This window comes from Condylura cristata, unplaced genomic scaffold (genome assembly GCF_000260355.1).
Source record: "Condylura cristata isolate star-nosed mole 26May11 unplaced genomic scaffold, ConCri1.0 scaffold00022, whole genome shotgun sequence".
Taxonomy (NCBI): Eukaryota; Metazoa; Chordata; class Mammalia; order Eulipotyphla; family Talpidae; genus Condylura; species Condylura cristata.
In genome coordinates, this window is record NW_004567123.1 from 16,024,430 (window position 1) to 16,049,189 (window position 24,760).

At 47.8% G+C, this 24,760-nt stretch overlaps 1 protein-coding gene across 3 annotated transcripts in view; it reads left to right on the forward strand.

Annotated features, from left to right (window-relative positions):
* SLC23A2 (solute carrier family 23 (ascorbic acid transporter), member 2) overlaps positions 1 to 18,152 on the forward strand; it is a 90,783-nt gene extending 72,631 nt beyond the window's left edge. For all 3 annotated transcript variants that reach the window (XM_004687194.2, XM_012728302.1, XM_012728303.1), the window contains 8 exons: positions 2,640 to 2,760; positions 3,532 to 3,688; positions 7,286 to 7,433; positions 8,755 to 8,860; positions 12,491 to 12,620; positions 13,284 to 13,421; positions 15,644 to 15,739; positions 17,847 to 18,152. In XM_004687194.2, the coding sequence (XP_004687251.1) occupies positions 2,640 to 2,760; positions 3,532 to 3,688; positions 7,286 to 7,433; positions 8,755 to 8,860; positions 12,491 to 12,620; positions 13,284 to 13,421; positions 15,644 to 15,739; positions 17,847 to 18,079 (1,129 nt within the window). In that variant the 3' untranslated portion in view covers positions 18,080 to 18,152. The remainder of the gene's footprint in view (positions 1 to 2,639; positions 2,761 to 3,531; positions 3,689 to 7,285; positions 7,434 to 8,754; positions 8,861 to 12,490; positions 12,621 to 13,283; positions 13,422 to 15,643; positions 15,740 to 17,846) is intronic.
* Positions 18,153 to 24,760: the final 6,608 nt, after the last annotated feature.

Below are 24,760 nucleotides of genomic sequence, written 5' to 3' on the forward strand. Positions count from 1 at the left end.
GTTCGTATAAGCCTTGTATTAGCATAGCCTTGAATAAGGTATGAATATTCAATGCTGATGGGGTTTCTGAAATTGAGGCAATCATTAGGGATTTAAAAGTGTGATAAGCTCCTGTATTGCAATGAATAACAAAAATAAGACCCATCGAGGTTATAAGCTCACGCAGCTTTCCTGTTGTATGTATTTGGCATTTTGTTATCCGGTGCTTTTTAGTAGGCATTTACTGGGTGACAGAGCCCCGGAGTCCTAGGAGCTATAGGGGCAGGACAAGGGGTTGGCAGTCATCCCAGAGGTCTGTGTTGGCCCCAGGGGCGCACAGTTTGGACCTGTTAAGCAGGACACAGTACATCCACAGTTAGGGCGCTGAGCAGCCACTGAGACGGACGTGGGTCTCTCTCTGTCAAGCTCATGGCATTAATAAGGCTGTAGCTGGTTAGGAAACGGCGTGTAAAGTGTGACTCCAGTTTGGGTCAGACGCCATGTTCCTGCCCCATGGGCACCTGGCTCTGACGAAGCCCTGGAAATAAGTAGCCATGGCATGGAAGTTGCTTGGCACTGATAGTCTGGAATGACCTGGTACCTGCCTCCTGAAGGGGTGATGGGTAATTTTCAGGATTCTGTCTCTTCCTTCTTATCCGCTGTTTAAAAGTTTTCTACATTTCAGTATACAGCACTTACATAATATCTGTAAAGAAAAACAACCAAGCAAGCAAAATGTAAATGGCGGGTAGAACCTTCCAGGTGTGGTGGGTGGAGCCCAAATCCCTGTTCCTCCCCTGCTTGGCCTGGACCGTGTGTGAGCTCAGGCATGCAGGCCCCCACCCTGAGCCTGCGTTCCTGTCTCTCTGATGGGGTAGCTGCCTGCTTTACAGGTGTATTACAGATAAGAGTAGAAGAAAAGTAGTATTTCCCTGCCCAGTTCACCCTTAAGTTCAGCTGCCAGATTTGGGGCCCAGACCTGGGTATCCTTCCTTCCTTTCTGTCTGGGGTCTGTGCCCCCTTTTAAATGTGCTTTGAAAAGTGAGCACCACAGTTGAGGTCAGGTGGGTGTCCCTGAAATAATGACAATCAGAGCACATACAGGGCCTTTTTTGTATTTTGTAACATACACTGGACATTTTTTAAAACACGAAAGTTTTATGTGGGCTGAAGTCTAAAACACACCCGTTTCAGCATCACTCGTCGCCCTGTCAGCTTTTGTTAAGCTTCACTACTCCAGGGGAATGAATCCCCTTGGGCACCAGGTAGGTGTCCAACCTTGCACCGGTACCGACTGCGGTGGGAAGCCACCCAGGCCCCAGGTCAGCGAAGCCCTGCATAGTGGGGAGACAGGGAGACAGCCCATTCTCCTGCCAGCTGGTCGTCCCCTCATTCGGGGTGGGACACTAAAGCTGACTGGCCATCAGTGCAGCTGATAATTCCATCTGAGCAGCTGGCACTGTACCTGGGAACAATTAAGCTTAGCTCTGACTGAGCACTCAAACTTCCTGCCAACTCTGCCCTCAGTTGTAAGAGAAGAGCCAGTCCTGTGATGAGACACATATATCGTCCCCCGCACCGCTGGCCACGGGGGGTGAGGCCACCCTAAGGGCACTCAGCGTCCATGCCAGCCAGGCACCCTCTGAGCATCGCTGCTGGAGAGCCAAGCCCTGCGCACCTCACTCCCATCCCAGCCACAAGATCTTGGCCTGTTGCTGTCTCCATGAAGCGGGTGTCCGAGAAGCCTCAGCAGAAGGTGGAGGAGCTGGGCGGGGGGGCCTGCACATCACACTGACTCACGGAAACCGCAGAAATCTTATTCATATTGAATTCTGTGTATACTTGCTTTGGATACTGAAGTTTTGCTTTTTAAAAATAATTTATGCTCATTCTAAGAAAGTACAGAAAAGTAGGGGAAATAGTCAACATTGTTGCGTGAAGCCAATCCCTCAGAGCATTTCGACTCATCCTTTTCACACAGCGTGTGCACACTTGTGGGTACACACTTAGGCTGCAAATGCTTGGTTTTTTTGTGAATTGGGTGGTTGTAGCTATCCTGCAGCATGTGTGTGTCTAGTATCTTTGTTTCCATCAGTATGTGTATACATGCTTTGGGTTTTCTTACTCTGCATAGGAAAATGTAACCAGAACATGGCATTGCAGTTTAGTTTCAGTGACAAGAAATAGCACAAAAAAGGAGGTCTAATATCTTTCCCAAAAGGACATTTGCAAAAGAATAGTTAAAGAGGACTAGTAGTTTCTAGATAGGTGTGTTCTAGAATTGAACACGTGGTCAGTTTTGCCATTGAAGCTTTGAGGCTTTTTTTGTTTGTTTGCTTAAGATTTATTTATTTATTTATTTATTTATGAAACTGGGTTACAGGCCAGAGATGTGGTGGGTGAGAGGATTCACCAGAGACAGAGTGGGGAGCAGAACCAGCAGATGTACTGAAATACACTGCTGAGGGGAGCAGCAGGCAGGTCAGGAGAGGTCTGCTGTGCCCTGTGGGTCACCTCCCTGGCTGGGGATCGAACTCAAGCTGCAGTGGCTTCTCAGAGCTTCGTGGTGTGGTGCTTTAACCTGGTGCGCCACCAGGAAGGGCCCCTGAGTGTTATTTTAAACAGAGACTTAACACCCCTCTAATCTTTCTTTTCTTTAGGACAATTTTTCTGGTATTACTGTTTTCTCAGTATGCCAGAAATGTTAAATTTCCTCTCCCAATCTACAAATCCAAGAAAGGATGGACTGCATACAAGTTACAGCTTTTCAAAATGTTCCCTGTGAGTAGATACATATTATTCTCATCCTGACAATTTTGCCTTTGGTTCATGTGTAAAATGTTTATGTGAAACATGGATGCAGCTGGACAGGATCATGCTTAGTGAAATAAGCCAGAAAGAAAAAGAAAAATACCGGATGGTTTTCCTCATAACAGGAGCATAAAGAAGGGGGGGGATAATAATGATGAGTAACTATATACCAGAGACAGGGGTAGAGTGGGGAAGGGGATCAAAAAAAAAGGTGTGTGTGGGGGGGAAGTGCATGGACTATGGTGATGCCACACGGGTGACTTGGTGATGGGAAGCCCATGGGGATTACAACTGAGATGGAAAAAGGCACAAAGTGATGTAAAAATAAACTATTACCTAAAAAAAAAAATGTTTATGTGAACAAAGGTTTGAAACAGATTCTCCCTGGGGGAACCTTGTTTGTGTAGTGGCGTGGGGTTACTAGTAACCACCTGGGTCTTCATGGACTTAAAGTTCAGAGGCCGTGGAAGGTTTCTCCTCGGAGGACGACACTGGGGAGGGTCTGGCGACTCAGCCTGTGCAGGCTCATGTCCCTTCTTACTCCATCAGCCAGACTCAAGGTCAACGCAGTACTAACTGCGCAAGACTGTTTTCCCTACCCGGGATCCCGGGGAAGGGCTAGGTTGCCGGGGGATCTGTGACACGTCTGTTTGCGTCGCCTGGTGGTGGCAGGCCCAGGGTGAGTGTCCAGACTGGGAGAGCCTGCAACTTGCCTGACGGTGTGCTCCTCTGACCGCTCAGATCATCCTGGCCATCCTGGTGTCCTGGCTGCTCTGCTTCATCTTCACCGTGACAGACGTCTTCCCTCCTGACAGCACAAAGTACGGCTTCTACGCTCGGACAGATGCCAGGAAGGGGGTGCTTCTGGTGGCCCCGTGGTTTAAGGTCCCGTACCCATGTAAGTATTTCAGAGGCCAGAAGGGGTCGGGAGCCCACAAGGCCCCAAGTTACAGGATTTAGAAGTTAGCAGAAGACTCTGCAGCATGGAAAACCTTTGTCCTTAAATGTGCCCTGACCAGCTCACTGCTCTGGTCATTAGAGGATTTGATGGCAAAATCGGGGGTGAAGGGGGTGGGGGTGAGGGGGGGCTACTCCTGTAGTCCCATATTCAGCACCTTTTCAGATGAACCAGTTAGTTCTTTAGGTCCCACTAAGATGAAGGGTTACCACAGGACAGTGGTTCTCTTGCTAGGTTTGAGGCCTGAGGGCCAGCACTGGAGGGCAGCTGCCACCTGGAGCCTAGCAGGCAGTCAGAGGGACCCAGAACACGCGGGGTGCCCAAGCATAATGAAATTTATATAATCGTTTCATGGCTAGCTATAATCTGTGTGTTTTCCTTAATTTGATCACACTATCTGGTAAATTGATACTCACACATGGTGGAAGAGGAATCTTAAATAACTTGTGTTAAGTAACTCCTGGCAAGGTGCAGGGGTGAGTGCAGGGGTGGGGGCTGGGCTATGATTCCCCACTGGATGTGTCACTTGGATTTACTTATTTTTTTTTTTTAATTAATAAGAAAGATTTATTTGTGCATACAGAACTGGGGTACAGGCCAGAGGCACAGGGGCAGTAAGAGGATTCACCAGAGAGTGGGGAGCAGAACAGGTGAATTGATTGAAATACACTGCTGAGGTGGAACAGGAGAGGTCTGCTGCACCATGTGGGTCACCTCCGTGGCTGGGGATTTGAGCTCGTCAAACTTGTGTTGCAGTGTCTGTGGATAACTTTGTACTGCTGAAACGTAACCCCTTGCACTACCAGGGAGCCCCACTTTTTCACATTTTATAATCATAAGGAGGAAAAGGCAAGAAAACTAAAATGGGCCAGAAGCATGTTAAATGATAGTGTCATTGACACGTGATCGTTCTGTTCTTGACCACATTTACAAATGCTTTAAAAGCCCAGTCTCTCTGAACTAGCATTCTCATCAGGTCCTGTGCTACAGGTATGTACTTATGTACCCATTCTTTTGCCAAAAAGAATATGCATGGCTTATGAACATAAACGTCCACCGGTAAGGCAATCTGAAGAGTCGTGGAAGGGCAGGTACACCCTGGTGCCACATGTGGGCTGCTGTGCTCTGCGGCTCCCAAGCCAAGCTTAAATCAGTGCATGGTGGGCTGCCCAGGAGAAGCAGCTGTGTATGAGCTGAGAGGCCAGAGGGGCTTCCCCAAGGGGGTCTCATGGGGTGAGGCGCATGAGGCATGGTGGGTGCACTGGGCACCAGGCACCTTAAAGCACCGCCAGGCTGCTCGTAAGGTGGCCTCCACTGCCAAAGCTGTGTCAGATAAAAAGCCGCCCCAGCAAACCCGAAGCATGAGGTCTGATGTGCTGTCTGGTGATTTAGGATAGGTTTTTGAATATCTGAGCAGTGGTTCTTAGCTTTAGTATTATAAGAATGACCTGGATCGGTGGTTATCATGGATTTCTGGTCCAAATGTCGACAGTGCTGAGGGTGCGAAGCCTGCTGTGAGCTCACAAAGGTTGTGGTTAAGAGGAGAGATAAAATAACAGATTTAACTAGAAGCTTGGGGAAAAAAAACAAGTTTTAAAATTCCAAAATACGTATGTATGTTTAACCTAAAGGAAAAAGGATCAGAAATCAAGCCTACACATTTAAAATACTGAGGTAGATGGAATAAAGGGTTTTAAAATCAAAACCAAGGATTTCAGGCAAGAGGGGTAACGAAGAAGAAAAGCAGTAGAGAGACAGGAAATGGGCAGTTTCTGAAAAATTGAGTAAAGATTCTTCCCCATAAAATGATGGCTCTGAAGTGAAACTGCAAGGGGCTACATCAGTAAAGGTAACTGTTACACCAGAGTTTCTTTAGGAAACAGGAAATGTTCTTGAGGAAGGAATCCTTCGCGTGAGAATGCCTCCACACTGACTGGGGATGCCGGCCAGGCTCCAGGCGGTGGGCCGGTCAGCCCAGGTAGAAGTGCTTCTTCCTTGGCAGGTCACCTTCCCCTCTCAGGCAAAGGCCAAGCCTCTGGGTAGCTTGTCAGCCCTCCAAAACCCGCCTGTCCCGGCCGCTCTCCCTCCTCTGGGCTCAGCCTGTCTTGACACCCTTCTGCCCACCTGCGGATGGGTAGGCACTGCCTGCCCCGATACCCTCTTCACTGTGTCTGCTGTCCAGACCCTTCCTGGGTGGGCACTGCGCCTCCTCCCGGCTTCCTCACACCCTCAGGTTTGGGTTGTCTTCATTTGAAGTCTCACCATTATACGCCCCTTTATCCTCCACGTCCTCTTCCCAGGTCAGGACAAAGTTGGTCCCCGCACAAAGACTACTTTCCTCGTTTTTTACAGTTTTTCCCCACCGTGCTTTATAACTCAGTGGCTGTATTATAGTTAATGCATTGTTCAAGGATAGTCCAGGTACTTGATCAAGGACACTTGTTTATCCTAACAGTGAAGGCTCTTCATGATGTTTTCATTTCAAAAGATCTATTGTTACAGGGCAACCCAAAGTGAATTGGGTCTCACCCGTGCATTCAGACTCAGCTACACACAAAAAAGGTCAACAATGGGTTTATTTACAAGGGGAAAAGAAAAAGGAATAACCCAGGGAAAGCGAGAGAAACAAGTTAACTAGAGCATCCTACCAGTTGCGCTGGCCTGGAATCCCAGTAGCGCAGTGAAAGCTGATGGAGAGCCAAGCGACCAGCGGTCAGCCACGAGGCCAAGGGAGAAAGCCTCAGCCCAACTTGTCCGCCTTTATATCCAAAAATCTCAAAATGGCTGCTTACCTCTGCCCTCGGGTCCTGGCAGTCCTCCCTTTGGGGCTGCTGGGAGTTGTAGTTTTGGTGTCTGGAGTCAGGGTGGCTCCACAGACCTGCATCTGTAGAGTTGTTCAGGACTTTCTTTCCCCCTAACACGATGACTTTCAATTCCCACGTAGATACACTTTGAAAGAGGGGAAAAAATCTAGTGAAACATTACTAAATCTAGACACTCAAAATGAAGCTATCTGGAGACTGACTTACAGGAAACTATTCAGTTTTCCATGATATGGTTTACTTTAAAAAATTGCAGCTATTACCCGAGACAGAAGCTGTCTCTAACGTGTGCAGTGCTTTCCTGTTGGGATTTAAATTTAGCTGTGACTTTTGGCTGCTTATTCATCTGATGCCACCCACGGGACAAGAGTACCATTATTTTGTACCATGCTAAAAATCCTCCCCCTATAAATTTCTATCCCAGCACAGCAAGCTGCCTATGTTAAACTGTAATTTAGTTGATACCAAGTGTGGCTTTGAAGCAGGAAGAGCAATGGCCTATTCCAGCCAGTTTCTTTTAAATAAAAGATGTCACACAGAACAATCCCGGTTACAGCCAGTTCAGGCGACCCTTTACCAGACATCGAGTGCAGGAGTGACTTGGGCAAAAATAACTGTTTCCAAGAGCTTCAAAATTGGAGTAGATCTCCCACCCAGAGACTTTCCTTCCCCTCTAGGAAAGCACCAGGATTTCATGCTTGTTTTCCTTCCTTAGTTCAGTGGGGACTGCCCACCGTCTCTGCGGCAGGGGTCATTGGCATGCTGAGTGCGGTGGTCGCCAGCATCATCGAGTCGATCGGGGACTACTACGCATGCGCGCGGCTGTCCTGCGCCCCGCCGCCCCCCATCCACGCGATCAACAGGTACGTCCCCGGGAAGCCGGGTCTTTCACCTGCCAGGGCTTCCGCTTTACTGTTTGGATCAGATCGTCTTGGGAAGAATCTCAGAGCCTCAGCCAAGCACAGGACTCTTGGTCCATTGTCCTTGGACAAGTCACCACCCCCCTTTTGTTCACTTTTTTTTTTTTTTTTATTTTTTTTTTTTTCAGAACTGGGGTACAAGCCAGAGGTGCAGGGGCAGTGAGAGGATTCACCAGAGACAGAGTGGGGAGCAGCACAGGCAGATCCACGAAGTACACTGCTGAGGGGAGCAGCGGGCGGGTCAGGAGAGGTCTGTGGTGCCATGTGGGTCAGCTCCCCAGTTAGAACTTGAGCTGGAAAGGCTGAGGCAAGATTCATAGTGCCCTCAGGGAGGGCCCCCTTTTGCTAACCCATTTGCTAACTTATCCCAGTCATCTAAGACATTGTCTCTGAGACCTTAAGCTCCCAACACAAATGCCTGATGCTGCCATTGTTTTTTGCTTGATTTTAGGTCACAGGTGCCTCCTCTGATGTCTTGTTTCCCCAGTCTTTCTTAGGGGTCGGCACGATACTGCCTATTTACAATCACAATTCATATAAACAGCAAGAGCAGGAATAAGCGAAATCTGCAGAGTGTAGAGGTCATAGCCATGAGGGTTATGTTCTCAACACACCTGGTCTTTAGTGTCTGGACGCTGGTGGTGAACGGGCACCCTGTGGAGGCTGCAGGGAAGGGAACGTAGCTCAGGTGGTCCTTCCGCTTTCCCACCAGCTGCCGTGCCGGGAGGTGCGTGCGTGGGGGCCAGCGGGCTGCGATCTCAGCAGCACCTGCATTGGTTCTGTTAGGGTTTGCAGGTCTGGTTTCCGTGTCTCTGCAATGCAGATACTGCACATGGTGATACTACCAGTGTTCTTTTAAGAGTTTCAGTATTTATAAAATAACAGCATTTCCTTCTTGATGAAACAATAGTAGTAAAGGGATCAGATCAGTGGATGTCTGTTTGTCTTGGATCCCAACAAATGGCTTCGATCCCAACAAGTGAGGACAATCCTTTACTTTGGAATGATTTCTAGATGCCCACGTCAACGTGCTGTGTAGAGAGGTGCTTCTCAGAGTCCAGTGGGCATCGAGGAGGTCCTGCGCAAATACAGGTTCTGTTGCTGTCTGTCTGGAGTGAGGTCCGGGAGTCTGCATTTCTGACCTTCCCCGGGAGCAGCAGGCTACAGGCCCACAGCCTCTGCCTTTGGGCGGTGACCATTTGGAGTAGATTTTGGAGTGATTCTGCACCGAATGAGCATTTCTCCTCTCTCTTTTCCATTTCAGGGGTATCTTTGTGGAGGGCGTCTCCTGCGTTCTGGATGGCATATTTGGTACTGGGAATGGCTCCACTTCATCCAGCCCCAATATTGGCGTTCTGGGAATCACTAAGGTATATAGATACTGTGTGTGTGTTGATGTGGTGACCGGAGATCCCTTTCACTAGTTTGCCTGGCCACCGTGAGGCACCTAAGGCAGGCCTGGGAGCCAAGACCATCTCCCCTGTACTTGCCCGATACTCTCGTCTCTTTTTTATCCCGTTCATGGGTGATTGGAATGCCTGTGAAGGCCTCTGCCCCTTGGCTGTCAGGTGGGCACTAAGCACTTTCATGTATAGTTTTGTATTAAGTACCAACCCTGTTCTAAGCACTTGAGATGCATCAGTGAAAAAGTGAAGACGCACATCCCCTTCCTCGTGGAGTTTCCATTCTAGCAGGGAAGACAGCAGACAGCACTGTCATTCTGACAGCAGCGTGGTGGGTGGGGGCATGGGGGGTGAGGGTGGGCGAGTGGGTGGTGGCCTCGAGCAGACTGATGGAGGTGAGGAAGGGGACTGTGCAGCTACTGGTGCGGAGAGGGAATGGGGGGTGGGAGAGGGCAGCGGCGCAAAGCCCTGTTCAGGAGCCAGGTCAGCATGCTGCAGGTCAGTAAAGAGGCCAGCGGGCAGGAGGAGCACAGCAGCAGTGAGGACTCCCTGCTCGGCCCATGGGGGCCTGAGTCGCTGGGCTCTGTAGGCTCCTGGTGAAATGAGGGGCCTCAGGCAGTGACTCCACTTGTGTGTTCATTTGGTTTTAGGGTCACTTTGGCTGCTGTGATGAGAGCACATCACAGTAGGCGGGGAGACCTGTTAGACGACAACCCTAGATCTAGATCTGATGGTTTTCACGCTAGGGCGGCGGCAGCTCCCTTTGAGGTGGAAGGGGGAAGGGTTGTTAAGGGGTGAAGTGGGTGGATGAGACAGACCCCAGCCAGCCAGCCACCCGGGTCCTACCTTCCTACCCTGCTCTAAACACAGGCTCCGCAATCTGGCCTTTGTGGCCTTCGAAATTAGTCCTTGTAACTGAGCCCTGTATCCCAGGTGCCTTCGGCCGAAGCACGCTGTGTGCTGGGTGTTGAGCCTGCTGCTCAACCCACATCCTACGCTGTGCCGCTCTCTAGCTGGTTCACTAGCTGGAGTGGCCTGCACGAGGTCACAGGCCTGCACGAGGTCACAGGCCTCCCTCACCTGAGCCCTATATCCTGAGAACTTTTGGGGTGAACATGAACCTTCTCAAACTGACCTCTATGCAATTAGAATCCCTCTCCAGTTCCCTATGAGATTATGTAACCAGATGAAGAGAAACCAAATACTGAATTTGGGTTTTTGTGGCTGCAGAGCCTGTGAAGGAGCAGGGCCTGCCCAGGGCACACCCGCTTGTTGGTGGGTTTTCCTGAGAGTCGGCTGGGCCTCTTGCTGAGCCCAACCTCACGTACTGCCCCCCATGCCCCCCTCCCCCAAACCCACAAACATACACACTGCCTGTTGATCCTGCATATGGTGTGTGGAGGCTGCTCCAGGCTGCTTCCTCCAGGATCCTTAGCGAGTCCTATTGGCAAAGGGAAGAATGTCCTAAAGGAACGCTGCAGAGTTTTGTGGACTCCACCCTCAACTCCAGCTGTCTGGACTCTACCCCCTATTCCAGTGATTGAAAATTACAACTCCCAGCAGTACCTGGGAGAGACCTGCAAGGACCCAAGGGCGGAGCTAAGCAGGCATTCTGGGACATTGGGGGATAAATAGGGCGCCATTTGGTCCAACAGTCTCTCTTGCTCGGGCAACAGCTCTCGGGACTGGGTGACTCTGGGCTTTCCATTAGTTTGTTACCAGACCTCCAAGTCAGCCAAGTCAGCTGAGCCAGTAAAATATTCCAGTAACTTTGTATCCTGCTCTCTTTCCTTGGGTGGTTTCCTTTTCTTTTCCCCTTTTGTAAATAAACCCCTCATTGACCCTTTTGTGTGTGTCTGCAGTACAACTGAATTTTAAGCGTCAATGAGGCCCCACAGACAGGCAGCCCAGTTCACACTGGGGTGCCTGGAACACTCTCACTGCCCTTGATGAGAAGTAGGTGTTTCTCACGGGGAGCTGGGGGAAGTGTAAGTCTTTTGCTCTTTGGCCAGTTGTCTGCCTTGAACCTGTAGACATACAACTGCTCCAAAATAATGGAGTGGTAAAGATGTTGGAGATAGAGGGCCTCCTGGGGGAGCAGTCAGCTCCCTCTCTGTGCCCTTGAAAAGACAGGCTCGTATCACCTAGCAGGGTCTGGTGGTGCAGCTCTTCCAGTTACCTCTGCAGTAGGACCGGGGGTTTGTGGACTAATTGTCTTTACTGCAGTTTGGATGATGCCGGCTTATTGTGTAAAGGCTCCCTGCCAGCACTTTCTGATGAGCCAATCGATTTTTCCCTCAGGACCCCTTTGGACACTCATCCCCAGGGATAGACAGCATCTGCCCAAGGGCACGGCCAGCCCCGGGGTCTGTTGTCATTGCCCAGATCCACCAGGGGGCACAGTGGACCCACCTACACAGGTGCCTTTGAGTGGGGAAGTTCGACATGCGCTTTTTTCTGAGGCCTGTGCCAGGCTGATGGGAGACTCCTGGCCAGGACCAAGGAAGCACAAGTTGGAGGCTGTGTTTGGCCCCTGACCGTGGCACAAGTCGATTCCTGACTAGAACTCAGGTCTGAAATCTGATGAGTCTTGATCTGTATTGTCCAGCACTATCGTCTAGCACTGTGACTGTTTTTTCCCAGAATATATTTTATTTATTTATTTATTTTTTAATAATATAATAGTTTACTTTTTTTTTTAAAGATTTATTTATTCATACAGAACTGGGGTATAGGCCAGACATGCGGAGGGTGAGAGGATTCACCAGAGACAGAGTGGGAGCAGAACAGGCAGATCGACGAAGTACACTGCTGAGGGGAGCAGTGGGCGGGTCAGGAGAGGTCTGCCACGCCATGTGGTCACCTCCGGGGCAGGCGGGGATGGAACTCATGCCGAAGTGGCTTTAGCTTCTTAGTCCTGTGCTTTAACCTGCTGAGCCACAGGGAGGGCCATAATAGTTTACTTTTACATCATTTTGTGAGCACTGTGACTGTTTTAAGTTTAAATTAGTTAAAAGTAGAACTATGGAAACCCAGTTCTTCTGCCACACTGCCATATTCAAGAACCCAGTGATCACCTGGTGCTGCTAGCCACCAAGGACAGCCAGTATAGAACACGTCTGTCGCTCCAGAAAGTTCTGCTGGGCAGCGCTGCTCTGGGCCGTTGTGTTAGATTCCCAGTCCCAGAGGACCATCTGCGGCTCTTCAGAGAATTGCCTCTGTCTTCCAACAGCCCGAATAGGTGCTCTTCTTTATTCAATCAGTGTGCAGCTACGGACGCCCTGAACTGTTTGATCAGGAGTTAAGGCCACTCACCCCGCTGTGTGTGGGGCAGTGCTGAGGGCTTGGCTCCCACATGCAGGATGTCGCTGTCAGGTGTGTCCCAACATCTGGAAAGGTGATGGGAACCTAGTTACAGTGGTTGTGCTGCCAGTAGTTACGAGCTAACATGTCTGCATTGTGAACTAAGGCCCACCCCTATTAGCAAAAAGTTGTCTGAGGGTATTGGCCTGTTTGTCCCTGGGGTGCCTGGGGGGAAATTCATGCCCCTGGGGGATTTGGAAGTGACCGAACATGTCTCTTGCATGTGTCCTGCAGGTGGGCAGCCGCAGGGTGATCCAGTACGGAGCAGCCCTCATGCTCGGGCTGGGCATGATCGGGAAGTTCAGCGCCCTCTTCGCCTCCCTCCCGGACCCTGTGCTGGGTGCCCTCTTCTGCACTCTCTTTGGTAAAGTTCCATTTCCTTACCGGCAGTTTCCCACTTAAGCGCTTGCTTTCTTCACATTTATTAAGTGCTCCCTCCAGCAAGATTAAAGATACAAAAGGAATTTCTATTTTAAAATGCAAAAGTATGTACCTTCAAAACATAACCTACCTGTGACTTAAATTTGTGTTAAAGGTAGAAGTAATTAAGGTAGGATAATTGATGAAATGTAATTGGTTTTTCTGACCCATTTAATGCAGTGATCCTCCCCTGTGAACGGGCTGTTCAGAACCGCCTTTTCGGGGTGAGACCCGGTTTCACCTCTGTGCCATACAGTTGTAGTAATCGGAGACCAGATATTTGGGATGGGTTTCCCAATTTAATCAAAATGTTTACACTGAAGTTTTAGGGGTGGGGGTGGACAGTGACCTCCTAGCTTTCTGTTTGGCCTAAAGAAACGACGATGTTTATGCCGCCGAATAAGCCAAAGAGCGCTTGGGCTGAGGGCCGTGTGTACAGAGGCCCAGGTGGTGACCTCCTGACCCCCGCCTGTCTCCTCACTGGCCTCCTGACTTGTTTCTGATGCTCTGAAGAAGGCCATGGTTGGGCCTGCCCCACGCTCCATGTCCCTGTCCTCTGGGCAGCGGGCAGGCCGGCGGCCACCCTTTGACCCTCTTCTCTCTCCAGGGATGATCACAGCTGTTGGACTCTCTAACCTGCAGTTCATCGACTTGAATTCTTCCCGGAACCTCTTTGTGCTTGGATTTTCAATCTTCTTTGGGCTTGTCCTTCCAAGTTACCTCAGGCAGAACCCTCTCGTCACAGGTAGGGAATACACTCCTTGAATATTGGGGAATGTAGAAACCACAGGTCACAAATAGCTCATGGGTAGTGGGGAAGCTTTGAGCCTCAAGGAATTGTTCTGGGCAACATTTTTCTATGGATTTTACTCACTAGGCCTGAGTTTATGGGGACGTCCTTGCTCGTCCCACGTGAGCCAGTGTGTGCAGGAACAAGGAGAATGCCTTTGTAAAATCTTTTGATTTCTCAGACTAATGCTACATTAAAATGTATAATTTCTTGGAACTCAACTTCATAGACTTTGAAATACATGTTTTCAACTGGGTTATAGCTACTTTGAATGAAAGGTTATGCTTTTAATCCCTTTTTGTATTCATGCCCCAACATAATTTAGAACAAAGGGGAACCATCTAAAATAACTTAATAGCTGACATTTTATGCAGAATTCACATACCATAAGAGCAACCCTTTTTTTTTTTTTTTTTTTAATTTTAATAGTGTCTTTATTTGTATGTATTTTACCTCAGGTGTAGTCCCCATAGAATTTGCACTACCAGTTCACCCATGCACCATCACCTGAGTCTCTTGTGCTATTTTTCAGTGAACATTTCAATGACATTTTAGTACATTTACAATCTGTGTGACTATCTAGTTCCCAGAATAGTATCACCATCATCATCCCCAAACAGACTCCATAAGCACTAAGCAGTTAATACCCATAACTCCCTTTCTTCCAGTCCCTGGCCATCATCTATTTCTGTGGATTTATCTGGATGTTTCATATAAGTAAAAGCAGGCAATATGTGATTTTAGTATGTAGCTTCTTTCACTTGGCATGTTTTTGAGTTTTATTCATGTTCTAATATATAGTTCCTCCCTTTTATGGCTCAGTAATATTCCACTATATGGATGTACTATAATCCATCCACTTTACATTAATGGATATCAGTTTCTACCTTTTGGTGATGGTGATATATGCTGTTTTGAACGTTGGTGGACAAGTGCAGTCAATCCTCATTCATGAAGTCATGTTCTGTAAAATCACCATGAACCTAGATTTACACATGCTGAAGGATTGCGCCTACAGCTACCACCGACAGCACTGTAGGTCGTGCCTAAGTGAAGCTCACCTACCACTTTATTTTCTCCATAAGACACACCATGGCCTCTTTGTAGTTAGGAACACCAGCTAGCACTTCAGCACGAAAGTTTTATCTATTTATAGAGTTGGGGACCATTTTAAATAGTGAAATCACAATGAAAAAGCACAGAAATGCAAAGTGGTACTATGGGTGCTAAAGGCTCTTATTTTCAGTGTGGGAGCTAAGCGAAGGCAGGCTGTCATTTTGTTTGACCTCAGCTGGGAACACGTGTGTTGGGCCACTCGGGTTTTTGGCTGCTCTTTGCACACTCCTGAGTGACTGTAGAAGCCCACAAGTATTCATCTTGCGTCTGCAAATACATTTTAGTACGTAGGTGAATTCACAAATGAAGGATCTGCCAAGAGCAGGGATCAAGTATTTGCTGGAGTCCTTGACTTCAGCCCCAAGGGCCTGTCCCTTCACTTTCTGAAGACCTATCAGTGTGGACTCCGGAGCTGGTGAGGAGCAGTTTGTGTTCCCACCAGCCGTCACGAGGGTTTCTGTTTTCCGCATTCTAACAACACTCGTTATTTTCTATTGGGAATCTTTGTAGATTTTAAATATAGAAAATATATGAACTTTAACAACAAGGAGATGCTTGCTGCTTTTTACACTTTTATGAATTCATATGGGGACATTTTTCTAAATCCCATTGTGCTAATTCAAAGTAGATGAGCACTAGTTTGTAACCAGGATTGTGAAATTTTTTTATTTGTGCAGATACCACAAATATTTTTGTGGTCTTACTCATTTTAAAAATTTTTACAGTCTTACAATAGACATCTATTATACTGTCCTGTTTATATTGTTTAAATCAGCTACTCCCTGAGCATCTTGATGGTTTATTACAGGGCAAACGGAACTCCATTAGATTTCCCTTCTCTGCCCCATTATCAGCAATTTTCCACGTAGAGCTGCCTTTCGACTGTTGTTGGAAGTATTCATTGGTGTTTGAAGCATTACTGGCAGAGATCTGTTTGCACCTGCACAATAAAATACACACACTCATGCACTGGGTTTAGTGGTAATGAGAGATCACCCCAAGGCTCTTCGGTGGGCTGTCCTAGCTGTGGGGGTGACCCTGTCACTCTGTTCTGTTTCTAGGAATAACTGGAATCGACCAAGTGTTGAATGTTCTTCTCACCACTGCTATGTTCGTAGGGGGCTGTGTGGCTTTTGTTCTGGACAACACTATCCCAGGTACGTGGTGTGCCTCAGGCAGTCTTAGCCCGCATCTGAGTTACTGTTTGGCTGAATGAGTATGGGAAGCAGGCGGAGGGAAGCATTTGAGGAGCCATCGTGGAGTAAAATGGCCTTTTCTAGTAGTGAGGGAGCTCCCAGTCTCTGTTTATGAGTTAGTTTTCTGCTAGTGAGTGCATCTTGAACTACATAAGTCTCCCTTATTCACAAAGGATACATGCCAGGGTCCCCCGTGGATGCTGCAAACTCTCTAGATCTGTAGACACTATTTTTTCAGGTATGTGCATGCATGTACCTAACTAAACTTTAACTTATAAATTAAGGACAGTAAGATATTAACAATAATAACGAATACTAAAATAGACATTTATAACCATAACGTGCAATAAAGCTTCATGTGAATGTGAATGTGGCCTCTGAATAACAGTGTTTCTAATATTTTTGGACTATAGTTGACTGTATGTAACTGAAACCACACAAAGCAAAACCATTGACGGGGGAGGGGTGGGGGTGAGGGCAGGGTAGGGTGACTACTGTACTTTTAGAGAAGGCAGGTGCATTTTTTTTTTAAGTTTTTATTTATTTATTTATTCATACAGAACCTGGGGTACAGGCTAGAGGTGCAGGGTCGGTGAGAGGCTTCACCAGAGACAGAGTGGGGAGCAGAAAAGGCCGACTGATGAAGTACACTTGCAGAGGGGAGCAGCGGGTGGGTCAGGAGAGGTCTGCCAAGCCATGTGGTCACCTCCGGGGTGGGTGGGGATCGAACTCATGCGGAAGTGGCTTTAGTGCAGTGCTTTAACCCGCTGCACCACAAGGTGGCCGACAGGTGCATTCTTGCCTGCTGTGAAAGAGCAGTGGGCCGGCCTCCAGGCCACATTCCAGGCTGCCTAATCTCCCTGCATAGCTGTACTTAATGCCCTGCAGATCGGTTTTCATTGACTTGTTCACACAGTCCTGAGCCAACAGCAGTGGCCTCCGGCACTTCTCTCCTTGGGGATTCTCTCATTTTAAATGAGTCTCCAGCCAGATAATGCCACAAGGACCCCAAGTGTGGTAGGGGGAGGCTGCTACCAGAATCAGTGACACAGGGAGCAGGTGCCTCGTGTGCTAAGTGCCGGGTGACGGGCTGTGTGGTGATAGGAGCCCTGGGTTGTGGCCTTCCCAGCCTCCTCTGGTGTCAGTGTATGATGCTGCCGCATCTGCTGGTCACGGAAGGGAGATGCTTACCCCTTGCTTTGAAGGCTTTGTTGAGATTTCCCTCTTAAAAACAACCACTTCCCAAAAGCAGCGTTCAAGAAGAGGTTGCTGGAGAGCCCAGAAATGAATATATCAGGCTGAAGAACTCACACATGTGAATAGGTGGGAGATGTTAGCGACTGGCCTTTCTGTCTAAACCTAACATCCCATTTCTCTCCTGAGTCAAGTAGAGACACAGTGAGATGGGTGGGAATTGAAGCCAGTGTGATTGCTGAGCTGCCCGTGGAGGGCATAGCTTAGGCGCAAGGAAGCGATGCGCTCCCTGCTCGAGCTGCACATAGCTCGCTCGTCATCCAGGCTCTGGGAGTAAACTGGCAGCCCAGGGCCAAGAGCGAGTGCCAAAGCATCTCTGCACCAGGAAGCTTTGTGTACAGGAGTCTCGGGGTAACACTGAGGGTCCTGTGGGCCCACGTCTTTTCCCTGGGACTCCTCTGTCAGGATGCAAATTTGCCAGGTGTGTGACTAGTGGAAACTCCTCAAGAGTACAAGTGGGGACATGTGACATGCACACAGCACCCCTTTGTCCCCCACCCCAACCCCACCCCCCCGTGCACGCATGCGCGCACACACACACACAAGTGGAGCACTAGTGCTTGTATGCCAGAGGGCATCATGCAGTGACCAGGCCCTGTATGGTGCCATGAGACTCTGAGCCTTTTCCAAAATCAGACTTGGTTTTTAGAGAGCAGTTTTAGAAGGGATTCGCCCGGGGGGTGGGGCGTGTTAGGGATTCTCGATTTCTGGCTTGGGCATCTCATGTGTTTTTGGGTGGCAGTCTGTGTGATCTGACTTCTTGGAAGGACGGTTAATCACAGCGCCCCTTTGTTTTGTGGTGTGCGCTCCACAGGTACCCCGGAAGAACGAGGAATCAGGAAATGGAAGAAGGGTGTGAGCAAAGGGAGCAAATCCCTCGATGGCATGGAATCCTATGACTTGCCGTTCGGCATGAACATTATTAAAAAATACAAATGCTTCAGCTACTTACCCATCAGCCCAACCTTTGTGGGCTACAGGTGGAAAAGCCTCGGGAAGAGTCCCAACAGCCGGAGCTCGGAGGAAGACTCGCAGGCCACGGTATAGCCGGAGCGGCCACGAATCTGTAGGTCCTTGCTGAGTAACACAGTAACATAGGTGTGTGTATATCTGCATTTACATCCTGCACCCCAGAGCTAAGACAGGTTCCAAATAGCTTTTCTGTTGTGGGTGGTGATCGTGTCTGACGGTGTCTCTCCTGTCTCCTTATTTAAGCCCTTCCCCTTGAGAGCGTCCACTGCTGGCTATGGTCACCGAACCTGAAATGTTTGTCCTCCTGTGGGAGTGGATGTTTGAATCCACAGTGACTCCTTGTGTCCAGTCCCCTCACGCCACCCCGTGCTTACTTTAGTACAAGTCACCTCCAGACCCAGGGCCTTCTGTCCCTGCTGCTTTTTTGGTTTGACTTCACACTGCACCCACAGAGCCCTCCTGGTCAGGGGGCATCAGTATATCCTCGCGTGGTCACGCCTGACTGGTCAGATGTGATTCTGCGTCCCCACTGGGCCCGGAGGAGGAGGCTGTTGGCCTGACCAAGGGCAGTACCATGGTTGCCTGGTGAGGTCTGTGCGTGGGGAGGGCTCAGGACAGATCTGGCCAGAGTGGAGATCATGGGCTGGGAGGGGGAGGGCGCGTCCCGCGGAGTCAGCAGCTGCTTCTCCGTTGCCCTTCCTCAGCGCCTCTCTGGTGTACTGACCTCTGCGTCACTGGTTGCTGAGGCACGATCTGGCAGTTGCCACACCTGGCTGGCGTGGTGGGTGCAGAGTGCCACGCAACGGCACTCAGCAATATTTCTGGGAGTCTTGCTCTGCTGTCATGTGGATGTCAGTTATTGTCACGTGTGTCTATAATTGCAAGATTTTACTCCTATTTAATATTATTGACTAGAGCAGATTTTTGAAGTCAGTGTTTTTCCATGTGACCCCCTTACCACCCCACTATGTGTCCCTCACCCCCTGTCCTCCATTAAGGAAAGAACCAGCATTTGTAAGCTGTGGACACCATCAGGGAAGTGTGTTATAATGGCTTTTGAAGGCCAGTGGCCATTATTGTGATTGTGTTTTTGTATTGCTTGATACCACGAAAGTGTAAATACTGTAATGCCTAATCTATTTATCAAAACTGACTACTTTACCAGAGCCCAGCAACTATGGGTTAAGTTCTACGTGAATTTGTTTTGTGAAGAAGGGGAGTCGGGGCAGGGATCCACCAGAGCTGTCCTATTGCACGGTCGAGCCCTTGAATTCATCACTGCCGTTCTTTTGTCATTTCTGGTAGTTAAGGCTCAAGGAGTCTTTCTGCATGGCCCCTGGTTCTTGATTTGCAGAAGAGAGCATTAGATTCCCTGGCCAAATGCTGCCTTTTGAAGTTGCTGCAGACAGTGGTTAAAAAAGAAAGAAAAAAAAAAGCATCCAGCATGCCCCTCTGAATTCTAATGAATAACACTAAATGCTTTTTGAAAAACGTAACCTCTGCTGAATATGGCTTGAAGTTTTTCAGGCCAAGGAAAAGCCCTGCGCTCTAATAAGGCAGTGGCCTACGCTCACGCCAGAGAGTGTGCTCTGAAGGGCCGTGGGCCTGCGTGGTCCCAGGTGGCCGTGAGTGTTCCGGTCACCTGTGTCTACACTGAGCATTTCCTCACCCTGCAGCTGGCTTTGCTTTACCACATTCAGATGACTTTGGTAGCCTCACTGTGTCACTACAGCGCCCTTGACTCCTGGAAAGTAAACCTCAAGGCTTATTCTGGCAAGAACTCTCAACAGCCACTGCATTATTTTGCCAAGATCTTACTGCAGGCTGAGTAATGAGCTTAGACCTAGATTACAGTTAAGTGTGTATGTTACCTTTTGGGGGAAGTGTGTTTGAAGCATCGGTACACTAGAAGCACTCTGGTGGGTGGTTTTCATCCTCTTCTCTGGTCAGGCCTACACCCAGCTGCTCTCGGCCTGTTCTATTCGTATTTGCTCTCAGCGTCTCCAATTTCAGTATTGAGAAAGTGGGGAAAACTATCAACCATCCCAGAGATTGGAGTATTCTAGTCCTCTAGGTGATCAGAAAGACCAAATCTTCAAGTAAAAGCCTCTGAACCATTGGTAATTCAGAAATCCATTTCCTTCAGCACTGGGAATCCTCCTTCCCACTGGCTAACTCTCAGGTATGTGCTTCAGGAGTCCAGAAACCCTTCTCTTCTGAAATTCATCCTTAGGGTTGTCTTGGGGTTTTCATCCCTGATCTGAGGAATATCTTCTGCAAGCCTTCAAGTGAGGAGAGGCATCCTACACCCACATCTCCTGTTCTCATTCACTGGGGTCAATTTAGATTCTCTGACAAAGAGTGAGAGAGAGGGGAGGGGAAGAAAAAGAGGGTCCTTGCCCAGAGACCCCCACTGAGTCTTGTACTTTCTAACCATCCTGGGAGACACGGCTTTGTGTGATGACTGGTGTCCCGTGTGATTCCTGAACCCCACGTGCAGCACACCAGCCCTTAGGGAACGGGCCCACGAGCTAGTGAGCCAGGGAGGAGCCTCGCAGGGAGAAAAGAAGCCTGGAGTCATCTCCTTCTCGAGCCTGAGCTCACACCTGAAGGGGTGCTTTGGGGGAGTCGGTGGCCTTGCACGTCCCTTCTGTGTTGTGGGCCCGCATGGCCAAGGCCACGTTCCTGCCACACGCTTTATTTGGCTGACAGACAGACAGAATTTTCCAGTATTTCAATGGAAATCCTCTTGGGCAAGGCAGGCAGTCTACAGTTTTACAGTGACCGCCCATCTCCCCATTTATGTTAGGGTTCCTGATGTGGAATTAAAGAGTATTGGTGTGGATAGTAAATGCTGCCTGTATCCCAGCAGTGAGCTGGGCAAGGCAGACCCCACCGCCATTTTGAATAAAATACTAGTCTCAATGGTTCACCACATAATGGGGGAGGACTCCAGTCTCTGGCAACAATCTTCGTTCTCATTCTCCACTAGGTAATGAAACTTAGATCCATTGACACCGAATCTTAAGCGCCTTTCAGATGTTAACTGTTAGTACGTCTCTTAGGGCTGATCAAGGTGAAGAAGTGGCTCAGACAGGCAGCTAGAAGGCAGCGTCATGGCTCTGATGGTTTCCTATTTTCATGGTGACAAATTCACACACAGGATTTGCTTTATACTGTAGAACACTGACTTTCATGATGACAACCTGGTTTATGCATGAATATTGCAGTATTTCCATATAGTAAAATAACATTTCTACCCAGGATAATAGTCACAGTTTTCCAGGGAGGGAATGATATAATTTTCATGACAATGTCATGTGATGATAGAATTTCTCCATTGATGAATCGCTAGTATGTGTGTATACTTTATTTACCCAGGAGTTTATTTTATGACCATGAGCTAAGTTGTGATTTCCTGAATTCACGTCCCTACTGAAATATCGTATTAGCAATTTAGACTTGAAGTTGGCAACTAGAATCTACAATATCGCTGCCACAGGAGTGGCCAGGCCAGATAGGAGGGAAATAGGAGCTGTGGCCGAAGGCTTGTTAAGGCACATGGAGAGGCAACATCCCGCAGGCTGCTGTGCTGGGGGTGGACCCGCAGCCATGGGCACCAGGCCCAGCAGGGCTGACCCCGGACACCTGGCTGGATGCCAGTCCCTGCCCCTGGACGCAGTGCTTCTGGCTGCCCTGCTTCTCCAGGGAATTGCCCTTGGCTTTAGCGAAGAGCCTGGGCTTTCACACGCTGCCCCTCGAGCACTGTCCCCTCTTGATGTGGACACAGAGAGCAGGAGCCCTCCCCCGCCGCCCCTCCTGCAGACACAACTGGAATGGTGCAAGAAGACCCTGTTTTTGCCAGCGTTCAGCTTCCACGCATGACCCTGTAAAGCCCGCTAGCGTTTGGGGATCCCTTTCCAGCCGTCTCCCTCACATCTGCCCCATTAGGTGGTTCTGAACTGTGCCGAGTCTTCACTCTCCATTACTGACACCCAGCGCCCTTAGGATTGCGAGTGTTTCCAGGCACTTAGACGCCCTTGCCAGTGTTGCCATCTTCCCGACAGTTCTTCGAGTTAAGCCCTTTTCTGTTCATTTGTAACAACCTTTGTTTAACACAATCAATTTCTGACTGTTCTTAAAACAGTGGGGATGCATTTCTTTTCCTTGAGTTTTTGTGACTGACTTTGGCTATATACTCTTCTGGAATTTTGTTTGTTTTTTATTTTTATTTTGCATACTGAGGGTATCTGGGGTGGGGTTGTTTTTTGAGATGTGTAATTCTTTTATGGAGTTTTTAAAAAGAATTTTCATATTGTTTTTCTAACATGGCTTCATTAAACGTTTAAGTATTTTAAAAATATGTAATATTTGGACCAGATGTTGTGAATAATAGTAGAGATAAAGCTATTTTATTCTGTATTTTTAAAACTGTTCCGTACAAATAAAAGCTCTCCTGGACGCAGCCCGCTGTTCACCTGCCTCTTTCTTTGGTCTGTAGGAAACCCCACATCGATTAAAAGCCCCTACTCAAGGGAGAGAAGTAGACTCATTGAAATTCAAGTGCATGGATGTTTCTGTTGTCAGGTACCAAGAAGAAAAGTATTTGAGGGAAGCAGAGTGCTAGTGTCCTGCTCTCACCCTAGGGGACAAGCGAATTTGAGGTTTATCCTTTCCTTGCATTTTTCCACAAATTTGCTCTACCTATGCGTCACTGCACAATTTGCTGCTTAGTTTTCGATTTGGCATGTTTTGAAACATACACATATAAAAGGAATGACCATGAATGGCCCTATTGCAATTCACAAGATTCTTTCCTGTTGATATGCATCCACGGTGTAACTCATGTTCGCTGCTGTGTGGGATACTTTTAAGATTAAAAAGACAGTGTTGGGCCCTCCCTGATGGCACAGTAGATTAGGACGCAGCACTGCAAGCTGGCCACAGCCACCTCAGTGCGAGTTCGATCCCTGCCCTGGAGGTGACCCACATGGTGCAGCAGACCTCTCCTGGCCCGCCCGCTGCTCCCCTCAGCAGTGTACTTGCATCATCTGCCTGCTCTGCTCCCCCACTTTGCTCTGGTGAATCTCCTCACTGTCCCTGCACCTCTGGCCTGTACCGCAGTTCTGTATGCATAAATAAATCTTTAAAAAAAATTCACCCTTTAAAAAAAAAGTGATTCTTCTGAGCATTTCCAGGGAATGAGCAGAAGTAAAGCCTAAGGAGCAGGAACCAGTGGGCACAAGATTTTCCAACAGCAATTTTGTGGAATTGAATTTTAGGGACTGAAGGGAAAGAACTTTGAGCCTAGAATTTGATGTTTAACCACTCAGAGACTCACATTTAAATACTTGGATAAACTATTTAAATACGAAGAGAAACTATCCTAGGATGTGTTGTCAGAGTTCAGTTGAGAAAAGATGTTAAGTTGGTAAACCTGTTTTCTTGGACTTTTCTAGTGTGATGGTAGAAAACCATAGCCAGTGTGGCTTAGAAAGCTTGTTTTGGAGGTTGGAAATGAAGGTGTCTCTGAGGGGCATTCACTATTCATGTAGGACCATTGGAGGCCTTTGGGGGTCCCCTTTATTGAGGCACCAATCCCATGCATAAGTACCCTGTGCCCTGTTCCTCAAAAGCCCTACCTCCAAGTTCACTAGCACACTGAGGATGACGTTTAAACTTGGGAACTTTGGGAGACAGCCTTGGCATTGAGTCATTAAGAAGTAGCAATGACCGTAGGAAAGAAAAAATCGTATCCATAAGTTTGGATTGTAGTTTTAGGTTATATCAAACATGGGAAATGGGGGAAGAGAGAAGACAACAGTGGTGAGAGCTAGAAACTTTTAAAATGTATCAATAGCTACAAATGGATGAAAATCGCTGGAAGATTTTTTAGACCAGAGAAAAGAACAAAGTCCTGGTACGTGCTGTATACCACACTGGTGTTAAGAAGTGATCGGGAAAGCTAGAACAAGTTCTGTTCAGAAATTGATTATATCTTAGAAACTGTATAAAAAGTTAAAAGTTAGTAATTCAGTCCTTTGATGTGTCTTATATCTAATACTAAAATATCTGGCTTATATTTTACATATCTAATTCCATAGTTTTATTAATGTATTTTAAAAGTGATAAACGTCTTAGCCTATAATGGGTGGGGGAAAACAAAAAGGATCCTTTACCATGAATCCTTTCAGAAGAACCATTTGTAAGAAACGAAATTGCATAAGGACATAAACACTGAAAATAAAAGAATGGTAGAGAATGGGGGAAATGGGGCAAATAACCCTAACCTTAAAGTCCCAGTACCTTCTCGAGTCCCACTGAACTGGGCACCTTGGGGTCTTAAAAGTTTTCTCTCAAATGCTTGTTTTGTTGAAAAATATTTCTTGTAATTCCTTAGAATTGACATTTATTTGACCTCCTGATTCTTTCACATTATTTCTTTTTCCCTGACTGCTTATACTAAAGAAGGTCTGTGTTTGTTCAATAATAGGATTTACAGTGGATTTTAGTTGATTATACTTTCTGTAGAATTCATGAGTTGAAAATAAAATCCTCTAGCCCTTTAGACGTGGCCTCTCCTAGAACATTCTTTAGTCTGGCTCCATATGTATCTGTTTACCACATTCTTGTTATTTCAGCAATAACTCATCATAGATATTCATCTTTATATATATATATATGAATGTGTACTTAAAAGTAATGAAAATAGACTCCAGAATCTTTGGTTGTTATCCTTGGGACCTTGTTACATTT